The sequence below is a fragment of the Felis catus genome, chromosome B1, assembly GCF_018350175.1.
Source record: "Felis catus isolate Fca126 chromosome B1, F.catus_Fca126_mat1.0, whole genome shotgun sequence".
In the NCBI taxonomy this organism is placed as follows: Eukaryota; Metazoa; Chordata; class Mammalia; order Carnivora; family Felidae; genus Felis; species Felis catus.
In genome coordinates, this window is record NC_058371.1 from 73,210,887 (window position 1) to 73,234,184 (window position 23,298).

General features: G+C 40.6%; 2 protein-coding genes across 2 annotated transcripts in view; one reads left to right on the forward strand and one right to left on the reverse strand.

The window, feature by feature from the left end:
* Positions 1 to 23,298, forward strand: part of DCHS2 (dachsous cadherin-related 2) — a 242,762-nt gene that overhangs the window by 115,762 nt on the left and 103,702 nt on the right. Inside the window, exons 2-3 of the mRNA XM_023252753.2 lie at positions 4,508 to 4,699; positions 19,851 to 20,082. Coding sequence (XP_023108521.2) covers positions 4,508 to 4,699; positions 19,851 to 20,082 — 424 coding nt within the window. The remainder of the gene's footprint in view (positions 1 to 4,507; positions 4,700 to 19,850; positions 20,083 to 23,298) is intronic.
* Positions 15,097 to 15,843, reverse strand: LOC101093601 (U1 small nuclear ribonucleoprotein C-like). The gene has a single exon (XM_045055758.1). It carries the CDS (start codon positions 15,809 to 15,811, stop codon positions 15,350 to 15,352), a length of 462 nt encoding a protein of 153 aa, XP_044911693.1. The 5' UTR covers positions 15,812 to 15,843; the 3' UTR covers positions 15,097 to 15,349.

Here is a 23,298-nt window from a genome sequence, read left to right on the forward strand (position 1 = left end):
TCAAGTTAAAGGGTGTGATTTTACTGAGGTGACGATGAGAAGCTGTTGGAAGGTTCTGAGCAGGAGAGTGACATGATTTGATGCCACTTGAGTTGTATCTCTCTGGCTGCCTTTACAAAAAGTGGATGATGATACCATCACTCAGAACACCGGGAGAAGAGTGGATTTGGGCGGTAGGTATCAGGAGTTCTGTTTGGACATACCACATTCGAAGTGCCTGTTAGTCACATGAAAGGTGATATCTAATTGATAGTAGGATGATACATGGATCTGGAGCACAAGACAAAGATACCGATATTGGGAAAACATATGTTGGTTTAGTATATTGGGCCTGGGTCAGATCACTCAGGAGTGTATTCATTTCCTAGGACTCCTATAGCAAATAACCATCAATTTGCTAGCTTAAAACAACAGAAATTGTTATTACTCATAGATGTGGAGGCTAGAAGTCCAAAGTCCTTCAGGACCTCTCCCCCTCCCTTCTATGTCTCTTCTAGCTGCTAATGCTTGTTGGTGTTCCCTGATTTGTGGCCCATCACTCCAATCTCTGCCTCTCTCTTCTAAGGGCACTTGTCTTTGGATTAAGGGCTCATCTGGGTAATCTACAACATGCTGCTCTCAAAATCCTTAACCTAACCATGTTTTGCAATATAAGGTAATATTCACTCTTCTATCATATAAGGCAATATCCACAGGTTCCAGGGATTAGGACATGGACATGTCTTTTGGGGGCCACCATTCACTCACCACAGGCAATGGGTGTGGATTGAAAAGAGAAGCTGACTCAGGACTAAGCTGTGGGACACTAGAGTGTTCAGAGGCCAGGAAGAGAATTCAGAGTCAGTGAAGGAAATTGAAAGGAGGTCAGTGAGGCGTCTGGTGAGGAAGTGTTTCAATGAAGAGATGATGCGCGGTATGGAAAGCTACTGAATTGTGTAGAAAACAAGGATCGAGCCTTGATTATTAGACTTGGTAAGACACAGTCATTGGTGAACTTCCCAAAATTGTGTTCAGAGAGTGGCATGATTGCATCTGTTGTGGTCCCCAGTGCCGAATCCAACTTCCACTGGAATATTACAATCCTGTTTTCACTGTAGGATCAGTGGTTGGCCAAGCACTTAGAATCTAAAAAGTCATTTTGTAATTTCTTTTTCTTCTTTCTATTTGAAGTTATGTTTGTGAGCGTATTGTGTCAATAACTTGGTTTCTTCAAGCAAACTGTTATATGCTCATGGTAGATATTTTGGGAAATTACAATAAGAAAATTAAAATGGGATATTTCATTTGAAATTTCATCTACACAAGCCATTTTTTTGCAACCATTTTTTTTCTAGGATTTTTTGTTTGATCGCTCATGTTTTTAATTGGGCTTTCAGGCTTTTCTATCAATGTCACTGAATTCAGTGATATGATTTCCCAGGAGTAGGTAAAGAACAATGTTGCTGACAATGTGTTGCCATATAACTTTAGGTTGTCTTTTGGGTTTTTGGATAGCACTGTGAATGGCTGGGCAGGTAACCTCCAAGAAAACTTCCAAGTTGTTGGAAAAGGGACCCTCCCAGATCAAGAGGCCTGTGCTGGTGAGTCAAGTGCAAATAGATCCATTCCATTTATAGAACATCAAAAACATGTATCCAAGAGCCAGTGTTCTCAATTTGTCTCTACAGATATTAATATAAGGGAAGTGGAAAAAATTAATTTCAGAAAGGTAATAAGGGAATCAGTGAAATCTTAGTATCGTATTAATATTTTGCATTTTTATAATATCTGCATTAAATTTGTGAGCAATCAGACTGAGGGATAACAACTCTTGTAAGTAAGTTTAGAGTAAAATTCACCAGACTGATCTCAACCTAAAGCAGGTAAATTGAGGGTAAGATGAAGAACACAGGGAGAGCACTGAAAGTGCTGAAATGTGGCTCTTTGAGTAGACTCAGGAAAAAAAATCCCCCTGAGATCTACCCTTGATCCCCAAACTAGCACGATAAGGTGGTGATAATAGACTCTGACAAGACATTTCTCTCTTTGATTTAAGCATCTGTCTCTGAAGAAAAGGCCCAATGAGCTTATTTACCGATCAGATTTCCTCTTGAAGATTTGGCAAAGCTTTTTCCATTATCTGTTATTTAAATTGCCTACATTTATGTGTAAGACAGTGGATATTGGAAAATATAGACCTCATACAGATGCTAAATTAATTATAGGTATTCAAGACCTAATCCTACTAGGTAGAGTATGTTGTTCTAGAATACTAGATCAGTATTTCTAGGAAGTTGAGTAAAACTAGGGAGGAATATATTCTTATTTTAGAATCTGAGAATCAGAATCTGAGCTGCTGACATAAATTGAGATCAGTACTCTTATCCCACTTTTCACTTTTCTATTTTGCCTTGCCAAAAGTCCAGATGAGAGAAAGGTCTCAAAGTGGAAATAAGGAAACTTGCTTTATATAAGCCAAATTACTTGTTAATATGTGCTACTAAAGGCTGAGAATGAGTTTTAGAATTTAAGGTTCATTGTATTTATCTTCTAATCAAGCCAAAATTATTGAAAATACCATATGTTTTTAGAAGATATATTTGGTGTCTTTGGGAACTTGAGGCTACTAAATCACTAACAGCTGCCAGAATGGAATAGACCAAATGTACTTGGAATTTAGTTCTTTGTAGTTGGGAAGTTTGTGGATTTCCTGGTTCAGCCCATCTGATGAGAAGAATAACTCACAAACATGTTAGCTGGTTGCACAGAATAAATAATATTGCCAGAGAATATGCAATAGACAAGAGTGAAAAGAAATTTACAAGACTGTGTCATCAGTTGAAAACAAAGGCAATTAAAGAGGGGATTAATATTGCCCATTGTTGAGTTTCATCAGATGCAGTGGTTCTCAGCCTAGGCACTGTTGATATTTTGGGCCAGATCATTATTTGTTGTGGGTTATAGGATGATTAGTAGCAACTCTAGCTTCAACCCACTAGATGCCATAGAACCCTCTCCCTAGTTATGGCATTGCCAAATGTCCTCGTGGGGGTAGACTTGACCCTGATTGAGAACCACTGTGTTAGACTACTCAGAGAACCCCCAAAGTCACATCCCAGTTGTATGCTCAAGATAGAGGGGAATGAAGGGAAGCCTTACTGAGAACATTGATTGTTGAACATGTTATTAACATGAGGTTTCGTTTGGGAAGCATAACAATTAAGGTAGAACTCCTGCATGCATATTGTACTAATAAAAAGTATATCATTTTATTTTTCAACTTAGAGTTAAGTGCTGTCCAACTGCCTGGATTTGAGTCCCAGTTTTGACAGTTTTTAGCTATGTGATCTTTGACAAGTTACTTAAGCTCTCTGAGCCTGACTTTTCTGGTCTGTAAAATGGAGTTTGTTTTAGGTTATAAGTGTAAATCTATGTTAAGCAGTTAGAATAATACCTGTTCTATAGCACTATAGTTCTTTTACTTCTTTCTTTCTTTCTTTCTTTCTTTCTTTCTTTCTTTCTTTCTTTCTTTCTTTCTTTCTTTCTTTCTTTCTTTCTTTCTTATTAATCTTCCCTTAAAGTGCTTCATTTAAGTGTTATGTAGATATTTGCTGTTACTGTTAGTAGGGTTAGCAAATGAAAAGAACTATACCAAGCCTATGAGCTCAAAATGTTTTGGGTTAAATATAGTCTGTTGTGTTTCTCACTGTATATCCCCACAGTTAGTATAAATAAATTAAGTGCTTTCATAATTTCAGTTACTTCATCTTTTCTACTGGGCACAAGACTACTGCCAACAGAAATGGTATTTATGGTCAAAGAGAAAGGGATCGTTACCTCTGGGCATTTGCAGCTCCACGTCAGTGTTTGGCAAGCCGAACATGGGCTGGATTTCATTTCCATGCACCCACTGGGCGTAGTGCCTCTGTGTAGTAGTCAGTGTGCTTGACTGTACAGGTCCTGATGGGGGCATTGTTCCTGGAAGGAAACCTGGCTTGGAAACTCAAACCTCCTACTCCAGGGTGAATTCTGTCAACTGGATAAGGTTACTAGTAATCATGCCATTTACTGTCTTAATTTCTCTGCCCTCCCTTGCTGCTCTGAAGGGTGGGTGCTTGAAGAGCTTGAAGAGCTTGGATATGAAAGGGACTCCACAGATACATTGTCAAACTGTTAGCGTATGGATGTTTTTAAACCCTTGAAGTTGGATGGGATCACGGAGGCACAGTGAGAGGAATAAGAAGACAAAGGACCAAGGGCTGAACCTTAAGAATCTCAAACTTTCAGAGATCACATGAAAGTATAGGAATGGGCAAAGGAAAGTGAGAAGGAGAACTCAGACAAGGAGGAGGAAGGTGAAGTGAGCTGTCACACAGAAGGTAAAAGGAGAGAGTTAAAACTGAAGCCTATACTTTGTTAATGGCTGTAGGGGTTACTTGGTTGTGCAAATGATGATAGTAATTTATGACCAACTGAAAAGTAATGTTAACTTTTCCATTTCCTTACTGATCACCCTCTTGTTTTGTAGGTTAAAGCTTCTGATGCAGATGCAGGACTCTATGGCTTTGTTGAATATTCTCTTTATGATGGATTCCAAAGCTATGACACATCTCAGGCATTCCAGATCGACCCACATGATGGGAGAATCTGTGTTTCTCAAGACATCGACAGGGAGAGGGATCCAGCCACCTATGACCTCTTGGTGAAAGCTAAGGATGGGGTAAGTGTTCATGTATGAAATTTTAAACATACTCAAAAGCAAACCACTTTGTACACATCAGAGAGTACCAATGATTATCAATTAGCCACTTATTTCATAAATCACTACCTCTCTCCTTTGCAAATACCAGACATTATTATATATCATTTCATCCATAAGTAGTTCAATAATATCTGAAACAGATAATTACTTTTTAAAAACATGACTACAATAAATTAACAATAATTCTTTAATAATATCTAATATCCTGGGGCGTCTGGATGGCTCAGTTGGTTAAGCAGCCAACTCTTGATTTAGGCTCAGGTCATGGTCTCAGAGTTTTGTAGTTCGAGCCCCCCATCAGGCCCTGCACTGAGAGTGCAGAACCTGCTTGGAATTCTCGCTCTCCCTCTCTCTCTGCCCCTGCCCTGCTCATGCTCTCTCTATATCTCTCAAAATAAATAAATACACTTAAAAAATAATATCTAATACCCAGTCCATTTAAAATTTTCTGGATTATCTAAAAACATTTTTTAAAAGGTGGCTTATTTGAAGTAAGATCCAAATGAGTTCAGAAATTGATTTGATTGCAATATCCCTTGAGTTTCAATCTGTAGCAGTCCACTCTCCCCCCGCCCCCACCCCACCCCCCCGCCCCCACGCAGCTTACCTTTTCTCTGATGGTATTTGTTTTTGGAAGAAATCAAAATTTTCCCGTAAATTCTCCACATTCTGAATGTGACTGATTACATCCTTGGGATTTATTTAATGTGCTCTTTTATCGTATTTTCTATGAAGTGGCATTTTAAGCCAGAACCCTGATTAACTTTGGGTTCATTTAGGTGGCGCTGTGTGCTTCTTATTCTATATCAGCAGTCACATGCCATTACTCCATTAGGGTGTACAGTGTGGTGATTTTTGAATTCTATTATTACTTTTGCATTTATTATTTGGAATTCCTCTACTAAGAATGTTCTCTCATCAACTATTTGATTATCCTGAAATACAATTCGTAGAGGAGAGGTAAGATAAGGCTTGATTATTTCTCTTTATCAGTTTTAGAATAATGAGTTGGTGCATTTGCTATCCCCAAAGGGTACAGATGATTTTTTTCCTACTCTGAAATTATAAAATTATAAAATTCCTGGATTTTTATGTTTGATGCGTTTCATGCGTTGCTGACATTAGTCTTTCTGATGTTCATATTGACTCATCTTAGTTCAGTAGAAGCACCTTCAATTTGACTCTTAGGTCTTTTTTTCTTTATGGTAAACTTTTAAATTGACATATAAAATGCATGCATAAAGGTGTACAAATTGTAGTACAGTTTAGTAGATTTTTGCAAAATAAACACATCCGTGGAAGCAGACGAAGAAAGGGCCCCTCTCTTGGCCTCTTCCTTATCCCTCACCCCCGCCTTTAAGGTTAATCACTGTTGATTCTAACAACAATCACTGTTGACTTTAAACTTTAAGCTTTCAGCTAATAGATTGATACACTATGTGTTTTTATTGTTTCTTTTGCCAAACATTATTTCTGAGAATCATACATGCTGTTGTGTGTAGCAATAGTTCATTTGTTCTTATTGGCTTATAGTATTCTTTTATGGGAATTTGTGATAATTTTTTATTTATTCAATAATTGATGGCATGCGTTTTAGGCTACTACCAATAGTGCTTCTATTAATATTCTTACACATGTAACTTGATGAACAAATGTAAGCATTCTATTGAGTATATATTTAGGAGTGGGATTGCGAGATCTTAGGAAAGCCAAACAAATTTTCAAATGATTGTACCACTTTATATGCCCACCAATAGAGTAGGAGAATTTTATTTTCCCCACATCCTCCCAACATTTGGTATTTAATGTCTTTTCAATTATACCAATTCTGGTACCTATGTAGTGGTGAATCACTTTGGGGTTTTACTTTGCATTTCCTTGATGACCAAATGAACTGATGAGCAGTTGATGAGCAAAATACATATGTTTATTGACTCTTTGTATAACTTGTTTTGTGAAGTGTCTATTCAGTTCTTTACCTGTTTTCTATTGTATTGTTGGGTTTTTTCCTTGTTGATTTGTATGAATTCTTTATATTTTTGGTATTCAAGTCCTCTGTTGGATGTATTTATTGTGTATATCTTCTTGCATTCTGTGGCTTATCTTTTCATTCCCTTAATAGTGACTTCTGAGGAACAGAAGTTGTTAACTCTAATAAAGCTCCGTTTATCAATTTGCTTACCTTTACAGCTGGTGCTTTGTCTGTCCTTTAGGAGTATTTTTTACCTTAGAGACATGAAGGTATTATCTTAGGTTTTTTCAAAAACATTTTTGTGTAACCTTTCACAGTCATTTTTTTCAGTCTAGTGAGAGGAAGTCTTGTTATTTCTTTTTTTCCAGCATGGATACTGAGATGATCATTCTTCCATCATTAGAACGTCACTTTTGTTGCAAAGCACATGGTTATGTATGTGTATGTCTATTTGTCTATACTGTGCTTAATTAAACTTAATTATTTAAGCTCTATAATAGGTCATGATATTGTGTATTCTTTTAGCTTTGTCCTTCTTTTTCAAGATTGCCTTGACTATTCCTGGCTCTTCCATTTACACTTTCAAGTACATTTTAGAAACAGTTTGTTCAATTTTTATTACATTACAGCAAAGATAACCTGTATACACACTGTTCTGTATTTGATTTTTTGCACGTAGTCTATTTTGGAGGCTTTTCTTGTTTCTTTTTTATCTGCTTACTACTCCTTGGTTGGGTATTGCTAACACCTCTCTGGTGTAATCGTTCTGTTTTGAATGTGGTAGGCAGATCTACGTACTTAAGTCATGAGTTGTTGGGAAAAATGAGTCTAAATAAATTTGCTATAAGTAAACATGTAGAAACTACCATGAAAATGCAGTCATTTATATTTGGTGAAACTACCATGATTTGATTAGATTTTTCAGCCCTGACTGTGTGGTTTCAGGAATTCTTGCTTCTTTGTAAGAAAAGATGTAGGAAACAAAAGTAGGAGTAAACAGAGGAATTTAGATTAATTCAAATCTACGTGATTATTCAAAGCTCAGTGTATGCACACAAAAATATTAACGCAAGACTTCAAAAATATATTCTTAATAGATTTTGAGACAATTGTAAAAGGCCATCCTAGAAGTGAAAAAAACAGTTTAAATCCAATTCTGCAGTAGTTAAACATCTGTTTCTAATTAGTTGATTTCAGATGATCTTGTAAAAGTGTATAAAGAAATTATCTTAGTAGAAGTAAGATCGTTTAATGCCGGAAATTTTTTGTCTCCCAAAAGCAGTGCAGTTAATTAGGATTATTGGCAGTGGAATAAAAAAAATCAACCCAGATATTTAATTTAAACCTCCTTGCTTTTGTTTGTTTCCATATTGAACCTGCTCTACACGAGTTATGAAGAATGCTTCCTTTTCCTCTCAGCTTACCAGACTCTATTGCAATGTTCACGTGCATCTTTAACCGTCTCTCTATAAAGCATTGCCAGACTGAACAAAAGGGATGTTTTATTTCCCAGCCAAAAGGTATTTTATTTTATTTTAATTTTTTTAAGTTTTATTTATTTATTTGGAGAGAGAAAGAGCATGAGCAGGGGAGGGGCAGGGTGGGGGAGAAGAGAGAGAATCTCAAGCAGGCCCAGGCTTGAACTCACGGACCATGAGATCGTGACCTGAGTTGAAATCAAGTCAGATGCTTAACCAACTAAGCCACTCAGGTGCCCCAAAAAGGCATTTTATTTTAAAGATAAATGAGAAATTGTTTACCAACAGACTGTGAGCAGCTTTTTGCTAAATTTTAGAAATCAAAGAAGAGATGATCTCTACGTTGATGATTGCTATGCTCTGAATGTTTGTGCCTCTCCTCCCCAATTCATATGTTGGAAACCTAATACCCAAGGTGATGATATTATTAGGTGGGGCCTTTGGAAGGTGGTTAGGTCGAGAGGGTAGAGCCCTCATGAATGGCATTAGCATTCATATAAAAGAGGCCCCAGAGAGCCCCTTGGCCTCTTCTACCTTCTACCTTCTACCTTCTACCTTCTAAGGACACCAGGAGAAGTTGGCAGGCTCCCTGCCTTCACCAGGAGTTGGCTGTGCTGCCACCTGATCTTGGACTTGTAGCCTCCAGAACTGTGAGAAACAGACGTCCGTTGTTTGTAAGCCACGCAGTCTATGGTACTTTGTTATAGCAGCTGGAATGGACTAAGACAGTGATGTATGTGAGTCATAACATCCTTCTGTTTAAAAACCCCTTATTTTATAGAAGGAAAACTCTCTGACAAAGCACAACATACTTCAGATTTGTTAGAGCAGAAACAACCTTCCTGTCAGGGTACTCCATATTCAAGATTTCGCCCTGCTGTTTGGTTGATTTCCTCCTAAACCAGGCCTTGGCACAGACTCGAGCTGCCTTGCACTCTGAGTAGTTTAATATTGGTTTCATTATTATTTAGGTAGGAGCAAGGGAATGGCTGCCACTGGGGAAAAAAAACAATCTGTTATATTCACACATTCCAAGAAGGAGGGGGGCACGCCCCATGATGGGATGGGGGTGTGGTATATGCCCAATGGGAAGCCCTGGGGTGGGTGAGGAGGCTGAGGGAGAGAGAGAAAACTGTGGTCAAGTGCCTTTCTTGTGGTTTCCATGGGAAGGAATGGGAAAGGCAAAATGAGCAGGCTTAGGCTTGGTTAGTTTGAGTACTTTCAACAAGCTCTTGTGCATGGAGTCTGTCTCTAGCTGTCTGTCACTTGACCGTGGGGTGATTAGGATAAATGAATAGTGATTTGGTGTATGAAAGCCCAGTAAAGGATGTGGTGGGGGTTTGAGCTTCAAACTGGTTGGTTTGCATTTGAAAAGCCTGCTCACCTGGTCCTGGACAGTCCTCCAGGATCGGCAAGGCCCAATGTCAAAGCATCAGACACAGAAAATAGAAGACATGGCTAATACACTGCCCTGGTGCAGAGTTCCCTCTCAGAGGAAGGCAAAGGGCTCACCAGAACTCAGTATACTTAAGGCCGTGGAAAAGAAAATCTTTGCAGCTACCTCATTTCACTCTAGTTTATTGGCAGTAGCACCCACGTGATAATGAGAAAATTCACTATTCGATTTCACTTTCGGCCCAGCATAGGCTCTTAAATCATCAAAGGCAGTGCTTTTGCCATGGCCTGGGCTGCTTTCAGCCCTTTGTTGTCTTTTGTGTCAGACCCCACGTGCTCCCCCGCAAGCTTCACTCATACTGCCAGGTCCTGGGCAGATAGTCCACGTACTTTTCATCCGATGCCGTTGGGGACTGCTCTTCCTCTTCACCTTCCTCCCCACTTTTCTCTCTGGTGGCATCCTCCTCCCCATCGTCCTCTCTTCCTTCTGTATCTTCTACCTTATCTCTGTCCTCTTCCAAGTTTATGTCCTTTACATGCTCCCGAGTGTGTGACTCCACGTGTACTAAAGTCCTCCACTTCTCCATCCTGTGGGCATCAGAGTAATACAGATCATTCAGGAGGAACTGGCAGTTCACTTGTTTCAAATGTGCCCCCACAACAATAGAGCAACTCATGCTTCTTGGCCAGCATGGCAGTGGTGTAAGGACGTGGCTCTGTCAGAGGGCTTCTGGCTTCATCAGAACCGTCTTCCTCTGTCCTGGTGCCTGGGGCCGATCATTTGTTCAGTGCTAAGCATCACCCCATCCTCTGTGACCACCTTTTTGACCACATCCGGGGATTCCTGGGTCCTGGCTTCCCCGCATTCCTGCTTGTTATCACTTTCAGGCTCTGCTTTTTTGTTTTTGTTTTTTGACTTGCCTATGTTTTTCTTCTCTGACCTAAGTCCCTTCAGCTGTCTTGCAAACCAGAGGCTCTTTGTGGTGTCACGGAAGTACAGGCCATCAAATAAGCCACCCTCCAGGGTTTCTTCCTCTTCCTGACTACAGACACCCCCCAAAAAGGAGTGTCTGATGATTCACAGCCACCAAAATGCTAAATCTAGCAGTGAGCTGTATTCCCCAAGGGATAATCTGAGTCCACACCTATTTGCCTTTTTTTTTCTTCCTGAGAATTTAGTGGAACATATTTGAATGTAGGGTGTGTTTGGCCACCTTTATTGACTATTTCCAATAGCCTCCACAGATGATTGTCCTCCCCTGTGGAGTGGAGTCACAGACGTTTGGCAGCCCAATTTGGGTGTGGGCCCTGTACCTCATGGGACAGCTTGCTCCACATGAATGTGTCCGGGCTAAAGGTATGCATATCATAGTGATAGATGCGATCCCTTGTACCTTCATGGAAAACACCAAAAAGAATTAACTGTGTCTTCCGGGCTACTATCTGATACCCACTTTGACTTAAGGAACCTCTTATTGGTTTGACTTGCTCTCAGGCCTTGGTTACCAAATAAAGGACCCAACGATCTGTGTAGTGGATACGGTCAATTCCTCTTTCTCCGGATGATCAGAGAACAACACATTCAATGTTGGTGAAGGTGGGGAACATGTGTTTCTACAGTCTGAGTCTTTGTAGCATCTCGTGTCTGAAAGTGGGCTATCAAAGCTTCAAGGTCTCCTCTTTCCCCAGCTCTTGGACATTTTCTTCTCCATCTTAGTGGCCTTTTCTCCTTCTTATCCATCATGTGGGTCCAAAGCCACACAGGGAGACCTAAGGAAGGAGCTGCATGTGCAGCCCGCCTGGAAGCAGATCTTCACGGGCACAGTCCTGGTGATGCTTTTTTTTTAAATGAACGTCTTTTTAAAAAAAATTTTTTTTAATGTTTATTTATGAGAGAGAGAGAGCAAGTGGGGAAGGGGCAGAGAGAGAGAGAGGGAGGGAGAGAGAAAGGGAGACACAGAATCTGAAGCAGGCTCCAGGCTCTGAGCTGTCAGCACAGAGCCCAACGTGGGGCTCGAACTCACAAATCATGAGATCATGACCTGAGCCGAAGTTAGATGCTTAACCGACTGAGCCACCCAGGCGCCCCTAGTGATGCATTTTTAAAGACAAACTAGAAAATCTCCCCCCCTGCCCCCCACCCCAATCATAAGCATTTAACAGTTTCCTATTTTTCACTTTGTTTTGGACTTAAAATTGCCTCCAATGCTCCTCCGTTTGCCTCAGAATATACAAGAGGAAGCAACGTACGTGCTTATGTGGCTGTGTGTGTACATGTGTGTATATATGTATTATCCAATGTGCAGTATTCTGTTGTCTGCATAATCTTTATAAATTTCCTCTCTGATGAACTGTGCATTTCTATAGGGTGAGCCTGCCTCTGTCATAATCATTCTGTGCAGTATCCACTAGCAGCATATGTCCTTAATCAAAAAGGCTGGTAACAATGCAGATAGCAATCTACCTTGGATTTGAAGAACAAATGAACGCAGACAAGACATTTTAGGTTCAAGATGTTGGATTTTAGGCCAGCATGAATTAACTTAAAACCATGAACTGCACCTTGACAGAAGACCTTTAACTGTACATAATTACCCTGATAATCCCTGGTTTTTCCTCTGATACTTTCTCTCTCTAATATACATCCTGAAAGCTCTTTGGAAGGAAATCGCTAGGAGCCCATTTGCTGGTGGTCACTAAAAGATTGTTGCCAGTCAATACAAATTTTTTTTCTTAGAAAATACCTAGATGTTCTGGGCTTCCTTGCTGCTGCTCTATTCATCCTTGTGATGACTGTCAAAATTTTTTTTAACTCAATCACTTCTCCTACTCCACTGGTATTACTTCTGAAATAATCTATTTTGGCTGCTACTGCTGTTGCTATTTATCTCATAGAAGCCATGAGAATGCTATAAATTGCATAATGAAAACAAATAATTGGATTACATTGGAAAGCAAGTGGCTTTTCCCAATAAAGTGCTCTAATTTAATTATTCCATGCTTATCTCCAATTCCTTGTTTCCTGTTCCCATTCACTTTCACCAAATGAATCTCTCTTTTTGGTATGTATGTATTAACATTCTGTCTCCATTTTCGTGACATCTGAATTTGGTAGCTGAAATATGTGTCTGAGATAAAGCTATTTCAACTCTACCTCATCACTCCAGGCTTAGGGGAGAGTTGTGTCCAACTAGCAATATAGAAGATAAATTGAGTTAGCCCTTCAGCGTTATATATATTCATGAGAAAACTTGGCTATTAAAGTACTGCACAGTTGTGTATACAGCCAAAAGATCTCTAGAAGAAACCTTGCTGAGTAAAAGCTCACGTTCATCTTTCCCCTGGCTTTATTGAAGTATAATCGATAAATAAAAATTGTATACAGTGTCATGTGTTTTTTGTTTTATTTTTAAATGTTTCTTTATTTTGAGAGAGAGAGGGAGAGAGATTGAGTGCATGCATGTGAGCAGGAGAGGGGCCGAGAGGGAGAGAGAGAATCCCAAGCAGGCTCTGCACTGTCAGTGTAGAGCCCAACTCGGGGCTGGATCTCAGGAACTGTGAGATCATGACCTGAGCTGAAACCAAGAGTCAGATGCTGCTTAACCAACTGAGCCACCCATGACACCACTGTCATGTTTTGACATGTGTATACATTATGAAGTGATGACCACAATCAAACTAATTAACATATCCATCAGCTCACATAGTGAGTGATAAGAGTGTTTAAGATCTACCCTCAGCAAATTTCAAGTACACAGTACAGTAATATTAGCTAAAATCAACAGGCTGCGCACTAGACCTCCAGAGCTCACTCATCCTGTGTAACTGAAAGGTAGGGCGCACTCATTTTAATTTCAATAGATTATATTATTCACAACTTCCAATTTTCAGTTGCTTTTTTTCCTATCTTATATTTCATTGATTACCACTCCCCTCACTCCAGTTTCAGGAATAAACTGCTGCCCTGTTGCTCATGTTTTCTAGCTAGATTGTCTGAACTATATCTCAAACTGATTGCCTACCATTTTTTCAAATACACTACCAGGATTAATCCCTAATACCACTCTACCTCATTCTTATCTCTAGAAGTTTAAGCTTCCTAGCCATCCACTGTTATCCATATTCTCATCCCCATTCTTCTCTGTTCATCCTTTAATTTGTTTTTTTTTTTAAGTTTATTTATTTACTTTTAGAGAGAGAGAGACAGATGAAGAGCAAGCAGGGAAGGGGCAGAGAGAAGGAGAGACAGAATCCCAAGCAGGCTCCGCACTGTCAACGCAGAGCATGATATGGGGCTCGAACTCACAAACCATGAGATCATGATCTGAGCTGAGATCAAGAGTTGGACCAACTGAGCTGCCCAGATGTGCCCATCCTTTCATTTGAATCAATTACCACCTCACCCGCTCTGTCCTCCCAAACTCTTCTTCCATGCCCTCAGGAACTCATGGTTCATCATTTAGCAGACTCCCTTAGAAACTTGTCCTGGTCTCTGACTGCTCCTTTAAGTTCTCGCCTTGGTTAAAACAGCCTGCTCCTGGGGTTACTGATTCCTGTCAAGCTTTCCACAGAGAAGCCCATATTCCGCTAATCACGAACCAAGAGGGAGGTGTTGAAGTGGGTGCTTGCCTAACTGATTGCCCCATGCAACATCTGAATCATTTCTACTCCTTTCTCTATCAAAAACCAATTCACTTTTGAAATTTATCTTGCCAGGCCATTCCTTGGACATGCTTTCTTGTTGCTATCATATTCTAAACCTCTGTGTCATTTAGGACCATTACACCTTACAGTCTTCCTCTTTACCACTGCATCTATTGAACCATCCAACACCCTGAGCGTCTCACTTCCTTGACTTTCTCACTTCCAAGGATCATCCCCTATAATTGCACAGCCTCTGAAATCTTGATCTCAAGCATGCTGTATTCTGATAAGCACTCTTATCTTTCCGTCTCGCTTCCTATAGCCTCTCCATTCTAGCTGACCGTTCTTCCAGGTTGGGATCTCTAGTTTATTGACCCACCATTAAGTCATTCAGTTGCAAAATCCCTTTAGTTCCCTCACTCCATAATACTGTCCAGGTGAAAATCCAGCACTGTCTACACCAGACTCTGCCTTTTCTCCAAATAACACTTGAAGGAGAGGTCTTTCCCTTCCTGACTACTGTCATTTACATTCTTTGCCTTTTTTCCTATTTTTTCCTATTCCTCCAACATTGTATGCTTTCAAGCTTCGCACTTTCCCGAACTACTCCCAGCTTTCACAACATGCCTTGAGGGGATTGGAATTCAGGTAGGTTGGTTAAAAGTCTCTTACTATAATTTTTTTAGTTTTGATTTAAATTCCAGTTAGCTAACATACAGTGTAATATTGGTCTCAGGTGTATAGTATAGTGATTCAACACTTCCATACAATATCCGGTGCTCATCACGACAGGTGCACTCCTCAATCCCCATCACCTGTTTAAACTGTCCCCCCAGCTCCCCTCCTTTCTGAGGTGATCCCCATTCTTTTTTTTTAACTAAAACAGTTGACAATTTTATTTTCACATTTCACGATACAAATGGAAATTGCTTTTTTTTTTTTTGTCCCACTACTCCCTTGCAAAAACTATTCTCTGTTTGATAGGAAGGGGGAGCAAGTCTTCCTTGTCATGCTGTTAGAAAACACCCAGAGTCACAGCACCGTGATCTCCTGGTGAAGAACAAGTAATATAAAATGGATATAAAGAGGTTCCTGTCTCACCTTATCTGTCTGGTCGAGTCATTCCTGGCCAAGTGGGTCCATCATGGGACGGGCGGGAGGTCTCATCATTGGGGGCCCAGGCATCATTGGCATGTGGCCTCCCATAGGCAGCCTCATTCCAGGAGCAGGTCCCACTGGCATCATCCCAGGAGGTGGAGGGCCCATCATTGGCATCATGGGAGGGCCCCCCATATGGGGTGCTGGCATCATACCAGGGCGAGGAGGACCCGGGAGACTAGGGGGAGGTGGAATCATCGCCCCTGCAGGAGGAGGAGCAGAGAATGGAGTAGGAGGAATCTTTCCTTGCTGAAATGCAGCAGTTGTTTTGTTGATCAGGCTCTGGGCTTGCTCTTCCATCCATTTCTGATAGTAGTCTTTCACATTCTCTTTGTGTTTCCTACCACTGCAGTGTGTCTTTCTCACAGATGGAGAGTCATGGGTGAGGTATGTGTCGCAGTAGTCACAATAAAACTTAGGCATGTTGCTTTGCAGACCGTTGGCCACTCTGTCCCGCCCCCATTCTTATTTTTTAATTTTGATCACTTAATTTTTAAAATCATAGTAACACACTGTTTTCTCTTACTGTAATTTAAAAAACCAAGTGATTAAAATTATGTCCAAAAAAACCCACGACTCGTGGATAGGGAAAGAATAAGACAAAGTTAAGAAATATTCATGGATGGAACTTATGGGGTGTATTACCTATTCCCAAATGTAGCAGCCACAGATAACAAAAATGTACTCTCTCACACAATTTCTGAGGGCCAGGAGTCTGGGTGGTTGTGACTCAGCATATCTCAGAGGCTGCATCATCAGGATAGTCTTAACCAGGTGGACTGAAGTGTTGTTACAGAGAATCGGGAGGTAAACACTAGGAGGGAAGTGAAGGAAGATGTGTGGAGAAATCTAATCTGTTTTCCAGGCTCCTCCAGACTCTGTAACTGCACACCAGCGGGAGACCGAAAATCTTGTTTGTTTATGGGGACCCATCTCCAGGATCCCTTCAGCACAGAGCTTTCTCTCCATTTGGCATATGCCTACCTCTGAATCATGAAGATCCACAATCCTTTTTCTGTAGTTCTGAAGCCTCAAAGCTCTCAGATAGAAAGTTTGTTTTGTTTTGTTTTGTTTTGTTTTGTTTTTATTGTCCTTCTTATTTTATACCAATATTATACCAGCAATATGTATACCAATATCACGTTAGCAGTCAAAAGTAATGGCCTATGTATTTTGGCATAAACTAAAGATAACAGAGAGATTAACGATAATTTTGAAAAAAGAGAGAATTATACGATACGATTTTATAAGATTCCAAATGTAAAAGAAACAATAAGAGAGGAAACACAGTACCATCATAGTTTATTGAAACAGAAGCCCTGCATGAGCATTAGAATTGACCTAATTCGGGGCGCCTGGGTGGCGCAGTCGGTTAAGCGTCCGACTTCAGCCAGGTCACGATCTCGCGGTCCGGGAGTTCGAGCCCTGCGTCGGGCTCTGGGCTGATGGCTCAGAGTCTGGAGCCTGTTTCCGATTCTGTGTCTCCCTCCCTCTCTGCCCCTCCCCCGTTCATGCTCTGTCTCTCTCTGTCCCAAAAATAAATAAACGTTGAAAAAAAAATTTTTTTTTAAAAATATAAAAAAAGAATTGACCTAATTCAACATCCCCTCAAAATAGAAAGTTTTGAAATCTCATTTAGTGAGAAACCTGACTTGAACGGACCTGAGGCCGTTCATGTTTAAATTCATGTTTAAATCCCTCTAAATGTGTCTTTCCATACGTTTTGCTGCAGAATATTAAGCGTTTGGTTATGTAGGGCCACCCCAGACCTGACTAGGTACATGTGTACCACATCACCTTCCTAAAACTTGAAACATTCCAACACTAATCTATCTGGCCCCAAGTATTTAGGAAAAGGAGGCTGTAAAATCTTATAATGATGTGATTAACCATTATAAATGCTCCCATACATATTGTATCGCTCCTGCTTTACAGAAGATGCAGCCCAGACTCAGGGACTATCTGATTTTCTCTCATCTGTGGTCCCAGTTGCAGGCAGGACAGACATTAGACTGAGATCATTTGGCTCCAGAGTGTTCCACTGTGGCATAAACCCTGTTATACAGTGTTTGTCGCATAGATTATAAACAGGGACTCTGTCTTTTTTCTGCTAAGGCTAAGTCCGTGGTTGGCATTGCCCTTAGCATAGTGTTTTAAAAGGTAGAATTTATACCACAATTCTTTAAAAAGTCTAATTTAAAAGAAGTCACCAGGGGTTTGGGGGATAAATGAATGTCTAGTCCCGTTCCAGATCTGCAATTCACAGTCTCATTTACCTTGGGCAAGTCACTTAGTTTCTCAGTGCTTTGGTTTGCTTATCTATAAAAATGAGAGAAACCATCAAAATCTTTAAAAAGGGAGATTAGAACAATTGAAGGAGAAAATATATACAGAGCGCACTGAACATACATTCACCCTGGTTATTGTAAGAGAAAAGCACCCCCACTGATGAATTCAGTAGATAAAAATTGAATTCCTAAAGCAGGAAACCTGAGATCTATAATAATTTTCCTGTAGAAAGATTCATTGTTTTATGAGAATAAGTTTTTCAGTTGGTTTGTCTATCATTTTACTTGTTTTTGGTTGCATTGCCTGATTTAGGATCGTCATGGACAGCCTAGGAATTAACATCTTTGCAAGGATCCCAAGATGGAGAGATTGTCATTTCGCCTATCTTCCCCACTTTCTCATCACCTTCTCTCACGCGCTTTCTTATCCTGCACTCACACTGAGGTGACTTCCAGAATCCCAGGAGAAATATAAAAGGAAGGGGAAGGGAAAGGTCAAAGTTAAGCAGAATGGAGAAGGAGGCTAAGTTGGAGAAACAGCAGGGTCTCTGTCAGGTGCCATGCAGGACTGTCTGTTCACGATCAGTCACCCTCCACTGTGGACCCACAGGTCATCCGGGTCTGCTGCAGACACAGCCCTGTCTGTGCAGTAATACGGGTCAAGGGCACTTCCCTTGTTTTCACTGGGTCGTAACCTTAGCCAGCCCTCATTTCTCCTATTCTAGTTGGTAACTGGCATGGCCCGGGCACTTTATTCCACTTAGAACATGGAAAACCACTCTATCTTTGAAGGTGTACTTCCCAATTGTTTTTTAGTCGCCAATGTCTAGGGCACTTGGGACCTCAGAGCATGAGAGCCATTTCCAGGTTTGGTGTTAACCTCACCCCGAACAGTACTCTCTTTCTGCCCTCCCTCACCCTAGGCCGGTGCTTCTTCCACTGGCCTCTTTGTCTCCTGTGCCAAATCTTTTTTTTTGTCAGAATCCTCTTTCCTCTTTGCTCAGTGTATCCCTGAACAGTGGGAGAGGGAGGGGGTGGGAGAGATGGGAAGGGAGAGGGGGAGGGAGAGGGTGAGAGAGAGAGAGAAGGAAAAGTGAGTGAGAAAGTCCAGGCTTTGTGACTTACTAAGGATTTTTGTCAAAGATGAAAGTATCAAAATGTACCAGACAGAAATGGAAAATGGTGCTTTAAAGTAGGAACACATGTTTTGCTTTAGAAAAGTAAAAATTGCAAAGGATTGTTTTCTTCTATTGTATTCTCTCCCCTTTTCCTGATTTTTACTTGGAGGCAACGCAAAATAAAAGGGATGGGATCTATTCCTCTACTATGCTACGCACTCTATTACCTTTCTAAAACATGAAAAATCCAGAATTCCAAAGCAAATCTGGCCCCAGATATTTGGGATAAGTACCTTCACTGCCACCATCCACTCCAGACTTGATTCCAATCACCTCCTAACTGGTCTCCTTCCTTCCACCCTCGCTGCCCTTCAGTTTATTCTGAATGCTACACCTAGAGTGACAGTTAAAATCTAAGTCAGTTCAAACTACTCCTCTGCTCAAAACCCTCCAATAAATCCTCCTTTCAGCGGCCCACAGAGGCCTCCATGACCTGCCCCTTGCCATGCTGACATCACCCTGCTGGCTTCTTTGCTGTTCCCTGAACAGGCCTGGGATGTACATTGTACTCCTGCCTCAGGGCCTTTGCACTTGCTCTTTCCTTCAGATTACTGAAGTCAAGCTCCCTCATATAAGTCAGTCTTTACTCACATGGTACCTTCTAAGTGAGACTTCCGCTGACGATCTTTTCTAAAATTACGTCTTCCTCCAATATTTCCTTACCCCTCCTCTTTAGCAGTTAAGATTTATCCTAGGGGTAAAAGTGTTTTGTTTTTTCCCTCTTTGGACATTAAGAAAACTTGCCTGGAATATCTTTGAACTGTAGTCTGAAATTATTGCCTCCTAAGAGTTTTAAGTGGTACTCTCATTCATCTTTAAGAGTCAGTGCTAAAGTACTGATACCACGCTCTTACACGTGAACTCATATCTCAAGGTTAAAAGTAGAATGAATGAACTTCTTTGTTTTAAAATTCTTTTCTAGGATCTTTGTCAATTATTCTGCATCTCAGTGTTCAGGAGAAATCCATTTGTAATCACTTCTCATTTATCCAACAGGGTGGACTAAGCGCCCAAGCTTTTGTTCGTGTGGAAATAGAGGATGTGAATGATAACGCACCTGTCTTTAACCCATCAACCTACGTGATGAGCATTAGCGGCCAGACCCAGCCAGGCACCGAGATCATCAATGTTCTTGCCACTGACAGAGATTCTGGGATATATGGAACAGTGACTTATGAACTCATTCCCGGAGACCTGTCTTCCCTTTTCACCATTGACTCCACTACGGGTATGTGATCTTGGAACGGTTTTCCTCTGAAATCAGTAGCTTCTGCGTAACAGCCAGAAAATTGGCAAAAGTGCTTTTTTATTAGCAGGGATGCTGCAGGGCTGATTTCACCTTCCAGAAGGCAGTAAGGTATATTGTAAAGATCTGAGACTTCGTGGTTAGATGAGACCTGGGTGGGAGTTCAAGCCTTGTTTCCTACTGGTCTTATGATCTTTCTTGGCCTCAGTCTCTTTACTTTAAAAGAAGTGCTCTTGGGGTACATGGGTGGCTCAGTCAGGTAAGTGCTGACTTCGGCTCAGGTCGTGATCTTGCAGTTCGGGAGTTCAAGCCCCATGTTGGGCTCTGTGCTGACAGCTCAGAGCCTGGAGCCTGCTTCTGATCCTGTGTCTCCTCTCTCTGCCCCTCCCCCATTCACGCTCTGCTTCTCTCAAAAATAAAATAAACATTAGAAAAAAAATTTAAAAGTAGTGCTCTTAATCCCTATGTGGCAAGGTTTTCTGAGTATTAAAGGCAGCCAATTATGAGAAACAGCTGGCCAATAGTATTTATTTTGCAAATGTTCATTTACTCTGTTCATATGATCTTGCCATCTATGGATGATTTCCATCATTTCAGTGTATTAATAGATAATATTAGTACAAAGAGCATTGCATGGACACCCAAAGTAGATCCCTTTCTTCTACTAGGTCTGGCATTCCCTAGTGTCTTTGGGTCTTAGCTTCCATGTTGTTAAAATGGTACCTAAAGCTCCATTTAGTTCTCTAATATGGTAATCGCACCTGCCAGACAAGTGCAGTGCGTAAACTGAATCTTCTAGAAATAATCAAAATACAGGAGGTTATCATTCCCTTCTTACTGGTTTATTGGTAAAGTAATGCTTGAAATATTTGATTACAAGAAAATAGGAAATTTCAAGTACACTGTATTACATTGTAATACTTCTCAGATAGTAGATATACTCTGGTCCTGAAATGATGCAGCAAAAAAACAAAAACAAAAACAAACAAAAAAACCCGTTTTTTTCTTTTACATTTTTCCTTCTTTTATATTTTTTAAATTTAATCTTACCTTATTGTAGTAAGAACACTTAACATGGGTTCTGCCCTCTTAACAGACTTTTAAGTATACAATGCATTATTGTTGTTGACTCTAGGCACAGCATATCGCAAATCTCTAGAACTTACTCATCTTGCTTCACTGAAACTTTATGCCCATGGAGTGGCAATTTCCCATTTCTCCTTCCTTGTTAACCTCTTGCAACCACCATTCCACTCTTTGATTTTATGACTCTGACTATTTTAGAGACCTCGTGTAAGTGAATAATGCAGTATTTGTGCTTCTGTTACTGGCTTCGTTGACTCAACATAATGTCTTCCGGGCTCATCCGTGTTTTTGCATATTGCAGGATTTCCTTCTGTTTCAAGACTGAATAATATTCCATCGGATGCAAATACCACGTTTTCTTTATCCATCCATCTATGGATAGACATTTAGGTTGTTTCCACAACTTGGCTGTTGTGAACAGTACTTCAGTGCTCATGGAAGTGCAGATATCTCTTTGAGATTACATTTCTTCTTCTTCTTTTTTTAATGTTCATTTATTTATTTTGAGAGAGAGTGAGCAAGCAGCAGAGGGGAGTAGAGAGAGAAGGAAAGAGAGAATCCCAAGCAGGCTCTGCACTGTCAGGGCAGAGCCTGACGCGGGGCTCAATCTCACGAATTGTGAGATCATGACCTGAGCCGAAATCAAAGAGTTGGACACTTAACTGACTGAGCCACCCAGGCGCCCTGAGTTTATATTTCTTCTTAAAGCACCTGACCAGAGCATGAGTAGACTATGTTTCTATTGTGATGATGGTAATGTCAGGTGCTACAATAGGCATTTTCTGTAGATGGTCTTTATTGGAGCTTCACAATCCCCTTTGCAACAACCAGATTCATTTAGCAACAAACAGTAATTTACACAGGAAATCATCTACCAAGTGAGCTTGGCTTCTCACCCAGGCCTGGTAAGGGGAGAGTCATTAATTCTTGTTTGGAAGGTGCACTTGCATCCGGTGTGTGTGACTGGCTGAGGGATTAGTTGTTTTTTACAATGGCAGTCTCTTTTTTTTTTTTTAATATATTTTTTTTAACATTTATTCATTTCTTGAGAGACAGAGAGAGACAGAGCGTGAATGAGGGAGGGGCAGAGAGAGAGACACAGAATCTGAAGCAACCACCAGGCTCTGAACTGAGAGCACAGAGCCTGACGCGGGGCTCGAACTCACGAACTGTGAGATTGTGACCTGAGCCAAAGTTGGATGCTTAACCGACTGAGCCACCCAGGCGCCCCTACAATGGCAGCCTTAATAAGGTAGAACTTTCCTTGCTCAAAATAATACACTGACATGGATCCTTTAACATTTCAAAGATCAGAAGAAAATACCTTTTTTTTTTTCCTTTGGGAAATTGCTTATCTTGGCTTTTTCAAAATTCATCTGAACTGCTTGTCAAATTGTCAGGCCCTCTAGGACACTAGCATTGCCAAAAATATATAGGTCAGCCAGTAATCAGGGCACAGGATCTAAAAACATTTAGTAGATTGTTTTTAAAAGACATCAACATACTCCTCGTCTAGTTTCCCCTGGAAGGTCTTGAAGAATGAGCTGTACTGTGTTCTGTTTTTAGAAGAGATCTCTTGTTGCTGCCCTGGCTTTAGTAAGCCACAGGCTTCCATTCCTGGCACAGGCTATAAGACAAATGCCATTGTTAATCAAGGAGAACGCTTTACGTGGGTCATTATCTAGGGAAGTATCATGGTATTTTTTTTTTTATAAAGCAAAGACCAAATTCGTAATGGAAGTAGCCTTGGGTTATTATCGTTGGCAGTTTTGATGCCGGTTCATTTAGGTTGAAGATGTTTTTCTAACAGTGCTTAGAATTGGGTTGCACTTAATCACAATTCATGAGAAATTCATGAGGCCTGGTAATGCTTTACTTTAACCTTTAGAAGAGAATTAAACAGCATCACAACTAGCTAAGGGGAAAAGTTGCTTAGTGAACAGGCAGTCTTTAATTTGAACAGCCGAATTCAAGTTCATCTGTTAGCTGACCGCAACTCTGAATACATTTTCTATACTGTACATAATAGTTAGGCTTCTAGGCCATGCCATAAAAGCTAATTTAATTGTCAGTGTCCTTAAAAAGTGGAACAAGGATCTGTGTTGGAATATG